At 35.9% G+C, this 14,821-nt stretch overlaps 1 protein-coding gene across 1 annotated transcript in view; it reads right to left on the bottom strand.

The window, feature by feature from the left end:
- The window catches only part of LOC101798382 (uncharacterized), a 40,311-nt gene extending 28,517 nt beyond the window's left edge, over positions 1-11,794 (bottom strand). Inside the window, exons 1-11 of the mRNA XM_072038385.1 lie at positions 11,655-11,794; positions 7,844-7,912; positions 6,836-6,901; positions 6,139-6,400; positions 5,621-5,735; positions 4,934-5,024; positions 3,831-3,940; positions 3,375-3,591; positions 2,332-2,457; positions 1,743-1,860; positions 823-961 (exon numbers count right to left, since the gene is read on the bottom strand). Of these exons, the coding sequence (XP_071894486.1) occupies positions 823-961; positions 1,743-1,860; positions 2,332-2,457; positions 3,375-3,591; positions 3,831-3,940; positions 4,934-5,024; positions 5,621-5,735; positions 6,139-6,400; positions 6,836-6,901; positions 7,844-7,912; positions 11,655-11,727 (1,386 nt within the window). The 5' untranslated portion in view covers positions 11,728-11,794. The remainder of the gene's footprint in view (positions 1-822; positions 962-1,742; positions 1,861-2,331; positions 2,458-3,374; positions 3,592-3,830; positions 3,941-4,933; positions 5,025-5,620; positions 5,736-6,138; positions 6,401-6,835; positions 6,902-7,843; positions 7,913-11,654) is intronic.
- Positions 11,795-14,821: the final 3,027 nt, after the last annotated feature.

The following is a 14,821-nucleotide window of genomic DNA, read 5'->3' as shown; positions in this document are numbered from 1 at the left end:
AGTATCCATATTCAGAGTTTTTATTCATGCCTAATGCTAATGTTTGATTAAATTACACTGTATCTCTTATCCTTCTGGAGATGGTATCAAGCTAGACAAAAATTTCAGATAAAACATTTTTCAGGAAAACATCAATAAAGATTTTTTGAACTTAATTGTGCAAATGGGAAAAAAAAGAAATCAAAGAAGAAGCACAAGAAGCCCCCAAAGATCAAACCATTTCACTTGCACGTTGCTGTAATGAAATGTTTTGTTTATAATTAACTTTCAATTTCTCTATTTCTTTTGATTCATCTTTAGAACAGTTCAAAACCCAAATGAAATGTATCAGTTGACTTGAACTGGTTTTTCTGTATTTGAACTCCCTAGAAATGAATGAGAAATTATAGTCTTATTTATTAAAGATTATTTTCCTTTTCTTTCTCTGAACTGTTAGTGTAATTTTTCAGACTTGGCATACAATATGGCCCAGTGCCATAAAATACAGTAACAGGATAAAATTATGCAACCCAGTAAGAGAGCTGGATTAATCACACTGAAGAATGTAGATTAACCAATAATTTAAAAACCAGTGCTCTTCAGCAACTGTTATATCACAGAATTGGAAACTCTCTGGAAACCACCATATACAGTTGCATGACATCGTAATAGTTAACTAATAATAAAGTCATTTGAATGGAAGCATATGTTCCTGTAAGCATCTGGTTAAGTGAAAGAAATTCAATGTATATACACCAAAAGAGGTAAGTTTCAAAAGTGTTGATTGAGATCACTTTCTGCAAATGTATAAGGCTTTATCATCAAGTACTATCTGATTCCCACCTTAGAAAGGACATATGTGCAGTCTCCATGGACATCATACTGTTTTTGATCGTATGTGGAAATGTGTGAGCCTCCCTCCACTGAACATATTCCTGGGCATGACATGTCTGTGCAACTCCATTGGCCTCCGTTACATGTACTGGAGCAGAAAGGATAAAATTAGCTGAAATCAGTAATAGCAGTCAGAGTGAAAGGAATTAAATGACATTAGGTTCAGCTATTTTAGTACTATTTTTCCTTCAATCTATAGATTAAATACACAGTAAGTCCATTTTTAAGACTTTCCAAAATATTGTGAATATGTGATGTAAAGCATCAAAGGGAGTAACAGGTGAACTCTATAGCAACAAGTACTGGATGTGTAATTGCTTGTCTTTTGCAACTAACATAAAGCACAATACCAAATTAAAACATTTTCTGTTTTGTTTTATAAATACATCAGAAACAGAACTGTAGCCCCAAATCTACTCCTGATACAGAGCATATGTTTTTTCTGAGGTAGCGTGGTACTGAACAGGTACTGGAAAAAAAAAATGTGAAACTGAGGTTGTTATTATCATCTCTTGTTTTCTGCAGAGAAAATAAATATTTGCAAATACATAAATTACTGCAATTTCATTCCCTTTAGAGAAGCCCAAATGTTTGAACAAAATGAACAGAGGAAGCACTTTAATTCACTGGTGAGAAATCTAAACATTGTAAATCCTTACTTTGATCACTTTGATGTCGAGTGCAAAGATATTTAAGGTTGTTGCTAAATAAAACAAAGAACGTTCTTTAGGGTTATTTTGGAACTGTAGTGGTCAGTTAAATACACAGATCAATTACCAATGATGTCATTGCAAATAGTAAACCATTAAACTCATTAAATATATTAGAGGAAATAGTAAGGTTAAAAAAAAAAGGGGGGGGAGGGTTACCAGGAATGGCACTGGTCTGAAAAAGAAGTTCCTGGAGTGTAGGTTTTGCCATTGTAAATACAAGAGCACTGTTGGCGGGAGATGCAGCCAGAATTGTTTATGTCATCAAACACAGTTCCTTTAAAAAAAAATAAAAATCATTTGAAGAGACATTTCCTATGTTTGGGGAAAATATTTTTGTTTGTTTGCTTGTTAGTAATCCTAAATAATGTTTTGGAGACAGAGCTCCAGCTATTGTGAATGGTCATGCCTATGCTGAGGACAGTAGAACTATGCAGACTGAAGGATTCAACCTTTTTATTCTTAAATTCCACCTGTTTTGAAAGAGGGAGTTACTATAGTACAGGTGGTGTGTTGAGATTAGTCTTGATGTGTTTGCTGTTCTCCTTTCCTGCTCTCTAAATATTGCATGTGTACTGGCAATCAGTTGAGATGTCTTTCCTCAGTTGATAAATGATAAATGCTTGTCACTTGCAGCTATGAAAAATGTAAATATAGGAGCTCTAAGCTCCATGGAACTTGCCCAAATCCTGTAGGTAGGCTGTTGTTTTTGAGATCAAAGACATGAGTTTATAAGAAAAGAACTTGCCTGGGGGGCAGAAACAGCCGTCCATACAGTGCTCTTCACAAAACTGAGATCGTTCAGGATTGGTGCATGTATCAGTGCAGGGGGAGCTGCACTCCAGGTACTCCATGTTGTAAGGACACGTCTTGGCTGAAATGTTAAAGAAAGAGAGATTTTTTTCTTTCAGTCAAATTGTTTACTGTATATGAAAAATATATATATGTGTGTGTTCATTTACATTTTTTCAGCTAAAACCACACTAAACTGCAGATCCATCCCCACCTCTCAAAATTTGAAAGCTTTTTACCCAGATCCATGTTTCACAGTTGAGATTTGCTCTTCATGACTGTGTCTAAAGACAACTGGTGCTGAACTGTGGGCACAATTACAGAATTTCCAGGGACACCAAGATAATGACCCCAGACAGCTAGTGAGGTTTCTGTTGAAGGCATCTTTTTCAAGAATACCTGTATTTCTAGGGAAATGTAAGACTCAAGTTCCTAAGGCTTTATTATATTTGGATTTTAAAGATACCATTGGAAGGGCAAATAGTACACTAGGGGATTTTATTTTGGAACAAACATCGGTGACAGTATCAACAGCTACACCCCATAATGCTCTGTGTTTAATTCAGTGCAAACAGTGGTGCAAACTACTAAGCAACAAAAGGTAAACAGGTGCCGAAAAAGACAAACACCTGTGAAGACTCAGTCAGTTAATTAATGAGGGTAAAACATGCTGTAGCCACCATCAGAAAAGGAGAAAAACAGGAATGTAAGTAAGCAGATGACCTTTCTTCTTTCCCCTTTATTTGCTTCTTTTATTGTTTCAGTTAATTCAATAGCACTTCAACTCTGAGTAAGCATATCCATTTAAGTGCGTTTAAACCAGTTTGCATTAAAACCCTTAGTTCTTCTGAAGTCTTCTTGCTGCAGCTTGTACATCAGAACCCTCTGGAGAATAGTCTTGCATTGCTTGTAATTTTCCGTGCATCTTTAGCATCATTTGAGAACATATTGCTTTTTATTTGTTGAGCATAAAGTAAGGCTATCTCCAGTGATACTTACGGCACAGTTTTGAGGTTCTCCAGTTCAGAGGTTCCCCACCAGCATGAGCGCACTGTCGGGAGTATTCGGCAAAGGTGTCACAGATACATGAAGCATTTTTTGACTCTTCAGAGCGGCACAAATCTTCTTGGCAAGCCATAATGTACTCGGTAACATCAACTAGATCATTACATTCTGCAAATGAAGAGCTGGTCAATGTTTTCTGGCATATGTCATCCTTGGGAGGCAAAAAAAAAAAACACAAAACACACACAATCAAAAAAAAACTGTCAGAAAATAGAAAGGATCAGATTGTTTTTAGCATTGCTACTCTGGTAAATTATTCTTTAATAGAATTTCATTTCCCTCTTTACTTTCTATTGTCCTTAAGTCTTTTCCTGTTGATCCCTCTGAAGCTGTAGAAGGGTACAGATAAATTTGAAAGAAAAATAAATGATTAATCAAAAAGATCCTTACAAAAGTATCTGTGCAATTATCTGGTAGGGAAGTAGTGGGGTCTTCACAGTTTTCTGTTGGCCCATTCATTTTCTGCATATTCCCAAACTGTAAGGCTGTCATTTTCATATCTGTGCAAAAGAAGTTTAATAATGAGGGGTTTTATTATTATTATTATTATTTGTTTAATTATTTTTTTCTCCTGTCAAGAATTTGTTTCAAATCTGGCCAAGGCAGCCAGCCTTAAGTCTTTCTCCTTTGATCATCATCCCTTCCAAAATAAACACTGACATCACTGTCTCAGTATACCTTGCACAGCACCCTGGAAAAAAGAAAAACATTAGAAAACAATTCTGAGCCTATTACGTATAGATGCAAACTAAGATTTTTACTGAAAAATAACAAAAATAAAAAATTCTCTGATTCTATGAAACTATTTTCATATAATATTGAGACCATGCAGGTAAGAGAGAAAATAATTAAAACAGGGATGTGGACAATGGGAAATGCTGAGATACGAGGTTTAGGAAAAGACTCAACTGAGAATGAATAAAATAATAGAGAATAGATCATATACAGATTATGCATATCAGGAGGCAAACGTGGATGTAACTTGTGGAATGGCATTACATATTCAAGATTGTGACGTTGTGCCTAATAGGCTCATTAACTGTAAACCAGAAGCTATTTCCTGGGCTTTTCAAATCAGAATCAATATGTTATTATTAGAAGCATTTCTAATTTTAAGAGAGAAATGAAACAATAAATGTACTGACTAGACAATATAACTACCTTTCATTTTATTAGATATATTTCTATATTTATTTATGTTATTAGTGAGAATCTGGCTTATCTTTATGGGGTTAGCTGATTAGGTAAATAAAACCATGTCATACAAGAAATAAGCAGTCTGTTGTTAGCACAAGTATTATATTTACACTTTAAGTATTAAATCATGTTATCTGATCTCTGTAATGCATATTTTGGAACAGAGATTGAATCATAACCTCTGGCTAAATCCTTTAACATGATAGGAAAGAGGAATGGTGATGATGTTAGAGCTAAAAGAATGCAAAATACATGTTGGAGACCAGAAACCATTTTTTATGGTTTAGAAGACTTACTGTTTGAATAGAACTCATTGTAAATTGGAATGCCATTGAAGTCTCCACAAAGCCCACAGGTCTGATTAGCATATTTCTCATGCAGTTCCAACTAAATTGATAGACATTGATAGAAGTTAGTATATACATTCTAAAATACATTCAAGATCACTGAAATCACCTGCATCTGCTGCCCTTAAACATTTTTCATCAAAGCTATGTAAATTTATTTAGCAATCTAATTTAAACCTGGGGGATAGAATGAAGAGCTTGCTTGGACTGCATTTAGAACAGATTCCAAGCTACTGATACAGACATAAGTTTTCATTGCAATATCTAAGGAGCTCTTAGCTTTTTTCTCTCTATTCATTCTTCAGAAAGAAAATTAAATCCATGATGAAGAGAGAGAAATTCTGCTCAAAATTATACTTGAAGAGGTAAGTAGGATCTGTAATGATGCTAATATGTTAATGATATAATGTATGTGGTTTTTCACCCCATTTTAAGCAGAAGTCTATCAATGAGAAGTAAATCCACATAATTTTCTTTAGGCCTACCTAGAGGCAAATATGTCTTTATTAAAGGAGAATTGCTCAACAGTATGAGATGAGAAGGCAGTAATAAACCTCAAACAGGTAGGGATTAGCTTAATCAAAGACATGCTCTTTGGGCTTTGAAGGTGTAGACAGTTCCAGGAACTGTTCTTACCAGAATACTGTCATCTTCATTCCACATAAATACAACACCCATTTTGCTGACAACTTTCACATAAATGCTGCTTCTCTCTATTGTAATTCCAGCCTGGCTGTATGGCAGTTGAACTCTAGAAACAGGCAGAAGGAATACTAAATATTTTCTGATCCAGATGTTTGATAAAAAGAAATAGCTTGTGTGATCCAGTATCTATAAAGATTCAACCATAATTCAGCTGTGTTGAAAAAAGAAGCAATTAATAAAATGGTCCAACACCATCAAATGTGGATTTGAATTTTGACCCAACTTCCTGGGATTTTTCATCCAAATTTTGTTTTTGAGTTAATCTTTAAAGAAATGATTGATTTACTATGAGTGGAATTAACAGCAACTTATTCATTATTTCTGTGGGTAAAATTGTCAGATTTATTGAGGAACGCATATATTTTCCCCAGAATACAAGAAAGTACTTGGCCAGTTAGAAAAAAAATATATATCTGTGTTTACCAAACAAGTGTTATGAATAAACTTACCCATTGCTATCAATCATGACAACATCCTTTGTTAGCTCAACAGCTACACCTTCAAGTTTCATGGCAATACGGCTGATTGTTGGAGTATTTTCTACTACCGTACGTCTCATCTGGATGTTGAAATCCTCATAGGGAGTGTTGCAATGGGATGCAAAAACATAATTGCAGAGCCCAGGGAAGTAGAAGATGTCTCCATCAAAGGTCTTGAAGTGGAAGTTGCCCCATGTGCTGCACACGTGGCCATTGTGAGCAGGGTTGGAAGCTGTGAATTTAAAATTAGCTGTAAAAAATGACTTAAAATTCCCAGTCTTAATGTGGTGAATCAACTTGTCCAAGGCTTCATTTTGTCATTGAATATTTTTCCCCTGCCCACCTCCTTAGTTATTTTCTGTCCATCTATGTGTTATGAAACTAGTCACTATGTGTTCATTCTTATTCGTTCTCAGTCTGCTATTCTCAGTCTGCTATTCATCATATATACCCCTATAAATGGTCTTAGTTATGTTCAGGTATTTAATTGTCCGTATTTAATCTGATATAACAGTTCAACATTATACTGTTTCTTAACCATCCTCTTTCTCCTCTTATGACTCCATGACTACCTTTACTAGTGCATTTCCCTGTTTGTATTAAATTCCTCTGTCTATTTCCTCTAAAACTGAATACCTACCAGATACATTTAATTTCCTTTACTTACGTGTTATTATTGGATTTGTCAGCATTGTCTGGATGATGTTGACCTTAGGTGAAACTGTAGCAGAAACTAGAAAAAAAATAAGAAAGAAAACCAAAGCTAGTATAATAATACCAAAACTTGCATCTAAAACTGACCTAGAACGAAAAGACTAGCAAGTTAATATGACAGATCCAATTAAATATGTTAAGCCTGGTGTTGTTTCATATGGGCCTTGGATCATATTGAAAGCGCATATTAAAATTCAAAATCAGGACAGTTAAATAATAACTTGCTTTCAACTGTCATGATCTGCATTTTCTACCAAATAATTTTGACCCTTTTATGAAACTCTGTATTGTATTAGGAGAGGCAGAAAGTCACAGCTCTGAATATTGCAGTGTTTCAGACACACTGACCAATATAAAGGGTTAAGCTCTACTAAAGTAGCCTGTTGCTAGTACAGAAGCACAGCTGCCTTCTAATTACACCTCCTCTGTTTGAGGAGGAAACAAAAATTTTGATTATACTTCACTCTCTATTACTTTTCTGTTAATTGGGTAGAAATCCTTAGAAACGACCACAAATCCATTGTACAGGATGATCACTAGTCATTATATAATGAAAATCAATGAATCTGGGTTACTATCTTGATTTCTCATCATCCACTGACTGTACATCTTGCCACAGTCTCAACTCCTGTGTATAAGGAACCAAATACCTGCATGTATACTCTACTTTGGTTTTATATATACAAATTCATGCACATCTGCATGTGTTACACTCTATGAACATACATCTATTTTCTTATTCACCTGTTATTATGCAAATATAGCCATACTGTAGGCTTAGTAATAGGTGTCTAATAAAGACATTACAGTTCTCCTACACAGTGGATTTCTAAAACATCTATCTTTAATTTACATCACTAGCAATTTGCTAAAGAGGTTTTTAGGCATTTTTATTGCTTAGTAGAGATGTGCCAAATAAATACAAATACAATACACATGCACAGAGTATAAACCAACATACTGTTTTGTTCCTGCTGAACAACCTCAGTGTAGATACTTCCTGTTTCCTGCTGTATTTCAGTCTGAGCTCCTGTGAAGAAATTGTAAAAAGCATTTTAAGTACAATGTCCTATATCTGAACTTTCTAAGTTAAACATTTAGATAGGATCAAAGAAGAAAGATACATCTCTGTAAGACAAAGGGGAGAGTCCTTTGTAACATGAGAGAAAATGAATCTGACCCAAAAAGGAAGTAAAATGTAATTACAGAAAGAGACTTTCTATTACAAATAGAAATAGTTCAAAATCCAAATAACCTTTCATATATATCTGCTTTTTTTGTTTCCCTTAAAACTCAGTACAAGGAATTGTAATGACTGGATCACATCCCTTATTTCACTGCTGCACTAAATCTCACTAATATGTGAAAATTGTAGCAAGAATTCACAAAATGTAAGAAAGTCATTTATTAAAATTGCTGTATAGAATTTACATAATTTTAAGAAAAAGCACAGAACTGGTTAAAAAAAATAAGGCATTTAGTGCTAGATCAAGTGATGGCTGCAGCTACTTCACTAGTTTCTTTAATGCCTAAGCACAAGGCTTTTGCCTTTGGAGGCAATCCAAAGGCATGACAGCAGGATGCAACAAGACACCTCTGACTGATGTGCATACACACTGAGCAGTAATCCAGGAGAAGTAAGCAGAACACTAAACCCAGTCTTACTCCACATGTTTTAAGCATCACTGCTTGACTAAAGGCTGCATGAGGACTGCCCATCTGTTCAAGAACCTTCAGGGCCCCACAGTCAGTGTGTGCAAGAATGAGACATTCTCATGCTTCTCTTCTAAAACACAACTACTAAAGGAGATATTTCCTCACTGTCTTATACAACAGACTGGCAGCTTAAGCATTCCCCCAAAGAGCAGAAATCCTGATCCTGACCCTCTTCTCACTTTGAAATGGTTCAAATTTGTGGCTTCTCTGGAGAAAACCTTAAACATCAGGCTGTAAGTCTATCTGATCAAGGATTCTTGCTAACCAACCTGAAGCTGAGACATGGTGCTGAAAAGAGTGGGATGATGGCAAAGGTGGGAAAAGCAGGACATGTGGCCACATGATTAAGGCTCTCAGCTACGTCTAAACTGTCCTACTCTTGTGCTTTGCCTCATGGATTATTTTTGTATCTCCAGTTAGATGGGTACTGGCTCAACTACATGAATTGTCCTCCAGATGAGTTCTCCTCTTTATTCTGTCTCCATGAGTTTTGAATTCGTTTCCGTGCATGGCTCAACTGGAAGAGGATGTACTGGCATGGAATTTTTGAGAGATGACAAATCAACACTTTCACGAATAAAAAACAAAACAAAACAAAACACCTGATCCTGGGTTCTAAGTGGTTTGGTGCTCTAAGCTCTTGGTTTCTATAAGTAAATATGGCAGGCATTTCCCATTTAAGAACAATGGCTACAACTTCATCTTGCAAAGGAATCGATCTTCCCAGAATGTAGAAACCATGCTTGGAACATGTTGACTAACACCTACCTATAACATGCTGAGTCTTAATCTTCAGAGGACTTAGGCTATGAAATGACTAATAGCTGAATCCTGATCGGGATTATGTGAATGAGCACTCTTTGTGTCTAGAGAATTTGTCAGTTGAAGAGGAGCTGGCTGTATAATTTAATTACATCGCCTTTTGCTCATACAATAGATGGAAACAGTCCACAGACTCTGAACCAGATTCATAACACCCAACTTACCAAATAGGGAAGGATTTCTAATGTAAATGGTGTCCCTGCCCACCATGTAAGCAGACAGAGTACTTGATCCCAGAGCTGAAGGATGCCTGCCTGAAGGGATTAAATACCCCACTTCAAAAGAGGACCCCAAGAGACTGTTGGCTTTGGAGGAGAGGGTTCTGGGCAGCCTCACCATCTTTAGAAGTTCTCCTAGTATCTACAAAAGTTTATTCTCAGGCCTAAACTTTTGTTCTTTTCTCATTTATCTTTGTGAGTCTAGTGTCGTACAAAGAAGTAATTTTATGCTTTTTCCACTTCCTCTTTGTCTTTCGGTATCACAGATGATATGATTATGTAAATACATTCATATCATTACAATTGTTGAGAAAATCTAAAAAGTGCCTCTGTAAGTCTTAATAATGGGCCAGAATTTGCTCTCACGCAACACCTAGGAACTTCAGCGGGTATAAAATCATCCTGACTTCACGTGAGAGCCACCCTATATTGTGAATGCTTTTTTTATTCTACTGTGAGAACCTTTGTAACAAAGCAAAATAGTATATACACATATTTTGGTCTGTTAATTTTTCTCAAGGAAATAACATGGGCTTTTGTTTATTTAGCAGATATAGTTTTCAAGGAAATTCTAGCTGTATTGCTTTATCTAGCAATTGCACAATGCCACATTGTTGACCATTATAAAAATAAGTGCCTCTCACTTACAAGAATATGAAAGATAATTTACTCTTTGATTATTTGGAAACTGAGAAAATCATTAGAAATATTTCTGGATGCACCCTGCCTGGCCTATATCCATCTGCCAATCCAAATACGCAATTCCCTTTACAATCAATTCATAAAACTTGGAATTTGACCTAGAATATAAAGTCAGGCACAAAATGTTTGTGAAGACGGCATGGAATTAGGCCAATATTATGTAGTCAGTTAGGACATCTGAAAATATTTTTCACAGAGTGAGATTTGAATGCAGAGGAGTTCACTGGACTTGGTCTAACCACTATTCATTTATCAAAGCAATTTGTCAGGTTAGCATTGCACCTTACAAATAACTTGCTTGTTCAGCTTGTTGAGGATGATTTGACTGATGTTGTATAACTCTAAGAGTGTAAGCTTACACTCAAAGTGACTGTTGTATTTTTTGCTAAAATCAACTTACCCTGTTTATCAACTTATACATGTTTATTTCATAGCCAAAAATTATATTTGCACTTGTGATTGTTTTTAAAATGATATGAAATATAAATTCAGAGGCAATCTGCAGATTTTAAAATGTTAACTGACAGGGCAGTAATTACTGTACATGAATGGAATTGACTGAACAAGCTTGTACTCATGCAAGTAATTTCTATTTGAGCAGTCCGATTAACTGAACAGGACTTAATAAAATCTGACAAGATCAGCCCTGATTAATGTAATATTGTCAGGAGAAAAAAAATCCACACACACAAAATGATGGATTGCATGCATCAGATAAATCTCCCAGTCCTGCTCATACTCAAAACCAACAATTTACATAAATGTCACACCTATTGTGCTATCAATGTACAAACGTTACTGAAAATCATTGCCACATGAATATACCCTTCCAGTCTCTTTTGCAAAAGAAGCTGCAAGAAATCTTGAGGAATCTGATACTAGCTCCTAGTTGGTGGAAAAGAATGACCAGTGATCTGGTCTAGAAATGGGGAAATGTAGTGTTTTAAATTGTATAAAAAGAACATAACATTCATAATCAATCTCACTACAAAACACAAAAGAAATAAAATGCTTTTGTAAGGCATAGCCAGTACTGAACAACTGACACTTGAATGAATGGACATGAATAATGGTTCTTTTTGGTTTGCTCTGCAAGACTGCCTTCCAAATATGGTTATATTCAGTGGCTTGAGGGAACATTAAATTAAATCAGTCCAGTTAATAGGCAGACACTAAATATTTAATGAAAGTAACATACAGAGAAGTCTCATTTAAGTGCAACCATTTGTTAAGTGAACCAATAAAATGAGTTTAGTTGCTTAAAATATATTAATAGATCTAAAAAACAAACAACAACAACAAAAAACTCCTTACCTGTCTGATGGATACAGCAAACTGCTAACAGGAAAGTCCATTCTGTTACCCGTATCCTCCTGCCAAACCCCATCTTGAGTGGAGTCTGGCACAAGGATGCTGGGTCTAAGGTTGGTCAGGAGGAGTAGTTCACCTGTGTTCTCTCAGTCTTATATAGCAGGTGACTTTGGCTTCAGTCCCAGGTTGATTCAGAGAGTCTAGAAAGGTGGGGTTTGGGGGATTTTAGCAAATGAACAGGTAAACAGAGGATGCTCTTCCTTCCTCCGCAAATGGCCAATGGTATTTGCATTTTGGGAGGAGTATATACATATATGTACGTATATTTTGTTAAGGTTCAGTCTAATAAAGAAACATAACATGACTGCAAATAAAACACAACTCATCCTCCACAAAAAAAGCAGGTCCTGGAACAAATAGAGTTTGATGCTGCTTTAGTTATGTAGATGGCATGTAAGTATACTAAGTTTTTCAGTAGTGACAGGCAGCTTCTGGGCAAAACAAAACAACAAACTGCTGATTTCTGAAGTCAGAGGAAGTGTGGAGTATTTTAAGTTGGGGAACCCAGCATTAGGGAGTCACTCTGTGTCTTTGGGGGCAGCTAATCTTGTAAAAAAAAAAAAACAAATAACCTTGAAGGGTCCTGCACTATCTCAGAGCCACAATGCGTGTATGCCATGAAAAGCCCTGTGTAGCACTGACAAGCATTCGGCACCTATCTAATGAACAATAAGGCAGCTTTACCAGGACTGTATCCTATATTTGTTAGAAACATGTTCAGACCTTGCCATCTGCTTCTGAATTGTCTGCAGAGTCTAATTTTGTCTTCTTGTAGAAAATAGCAGGAGTAATTTCAGACAGTCAGCCAGTTTCACCACAGCTTCGTAGGACAGAAAAGTTGGACTGATAATGACCTGTGACCACATTATTTCAGTACCATTCCTGTGCAATTCCATTCATATCCATGGAATCATGAGGCCTACACATTAGAGAAACAAGCAATGAATCAGTCCTATAAGGGTTAAATAAATAAATATTTAATGGCAAATATTTAACACTTTATTTTTTTTTTCCCGATCATTGATTTTTTGCAGTTCTACTGGGTTATCATTTCAAATTACCAATTGCTATTTCATGTCCCTTTCTCTTTTTAGTTTCACATTAAAGATGGGTAGGATAAGTTGCTCAGGGCAGATCTTTCTCTCTTTCCAGAGTCAATAGATCTTACTTTAACTTGGTTAAACATGGCCAAAAAGTTCAAAGTTAGTGATACGGTTCTTTTAAAACTGTTGTTTGGCAAAAACAATGCAGAGTCCATCACTTCATGTGTGCATAACATTTGCCCTCAGTTCATCTTCATCTTCAGCCTCCTGCTGGACTAAAAGAATGAAGGTAGCTGCTGCTCTGTGGGGAGTTTAGCAACAGGCACCTGGGAGATGTAATAGGGGTGGCTGAGCCACTGGAGAATTAAGCAGCTAACAAAAACATCATGCATACTAGGATGTATAGGGATTGCAGAAAGGACTTACTTTGAATACAATGGGGCAGTATTACCTTCTGCATGTCTGGCAAAATTCAGTTCAGCAATCTTTACTGATGCTTGTCATTTCTGATGAAGAAGAAGACAAAGTTGGGAAGTTTACCAATTGTAAAGTGTGATCTCAATTGGATGCCTAATTCCTGTAGGCTCTTGCTGAAATCCTAGCCTGTGATTATAAATTCATAAACAGTTCCTAAAAAAATAGGGGAGTATAATCATATATACCATTCAGGTGTTACTCAACTGACTTGTGTCAATTTTTTGTCAGTTCATTTACAGTCCATATTTCCACTTTTGTTTCGAACTAAATATATTGGATCCTCACTCACTCAGTATTATAAAATAAAACAAAAAGAGTACCTTTATAGAGTGTTTTCTGGACTTTTGGATTTAAATCAGTGGTAGGGTACTATGGCTACATTAGGGTACTTAAGTCAACATATTAGCCTGCTATAGTATGGAACATGTTCCCTATCGAAATATCCAGGATGTTTAATGAAGTTACATCTTCATAATCAACAGTAAGCTGTTTACACACCCTAGATCTATATCTTCATGCTTCAGCAGATGAGGAGAAAAGAAAAGACTGGATTTCCTGCCTATACAACATTGTTTTATTCTGTGCCAGTACTCATAATGAAAGTAAATTCATCTGTACATACAGAAGGCAAATGATATCTTATTTACGTGACCAGTTAGATGTATTAAACAAATATACATCAGTCTCACTTAAGCAATTAATCAAGCTACCCATCAAACTAGACTTTCAGCAGCTACTGTGCATATACCTTTAGCAATGGGCTACATGTGATGCTCAAAAATAGCAGAGCTTTTCTACTGCCAAACTTGATGTCCCATGCATAGCTGAGCAGTGGATTCCCTTCTTTTAAATTTCTGAGAATTAATTACAAAAAAATATTCCAGTACAGCAGGCTCTGCAACTGCTTCAGAAAGCAGAGATTTCCAGCCATTAGACAACTAATCAGAGCCAAGAATGAGAAAAAAAAAAAGGAAATAGTTTCTTTCTTCACATGGAGTATAACAGAGCAAGGGACTAGAGATGAAGGGAGGAATATTCTGCGGGTGGAATTAGTGTTTCTGATACTCATCGGGGGATAGTGAGGAGGGTGTCCATACCTAGGATGACTTAGTATGTCAGTGGAGTCAAGGCTGGTTTTGTCCTGCCCTGTCTCTTTTGCTCAAGTCCTTGCTAAGCAGACAAAGAACAGCAACCCAGTTCTTTCTTCTTCTCAGACAGTTTTTAGTTTTCACTCAATGTAACTGTGTGACTAGAATAATGCATGTCAACCTTGAATACACTGCCTCACTAAGCATTTACTAAGCACGTTGTATGGCTGTTGTGAGAATTGTCCCAGTTGTATTTGTAGATGTTCTTCAAAAGATGTTGCTCAAATCTTCTAATGAAAATTTTATGTAGTTTGGAATTTTTTCTTTTTTTTTTTTTTTCTTTTTTTTTTCTTTCTTTTTTTCTCAGTTTTTAATGCTATGTAAAACCCAGAAACTTGTCGTGACATATCTGTGTCAAATAGCATGGACATTAATGTAGAATAGATCTGTAAAGTTGCTATAGAATAGCTTGTGTTATAGGAGGTTAATGGAGATGAATTAC

Source organism: Anas platyrhynchos, chromosome 5, assembly GCF_047663525.1.
Source record: "Anas platyrhynchos isolate ZD024472 breed Pekin duck chromosome 5, IASCAAS_PekinDuck_T2T, whole genome shotgun sequence".
Lineage (NCBI taxonomy): Eukaryota > Metazoa > Chordata > Aves > Anseriformes > Anatidae > Anas > Anas platyrhynchos.
Note: the sequence above shows the minus strand (reverse complement) of the source record. Positions and strands in the feature narration are given on the sequence as shown.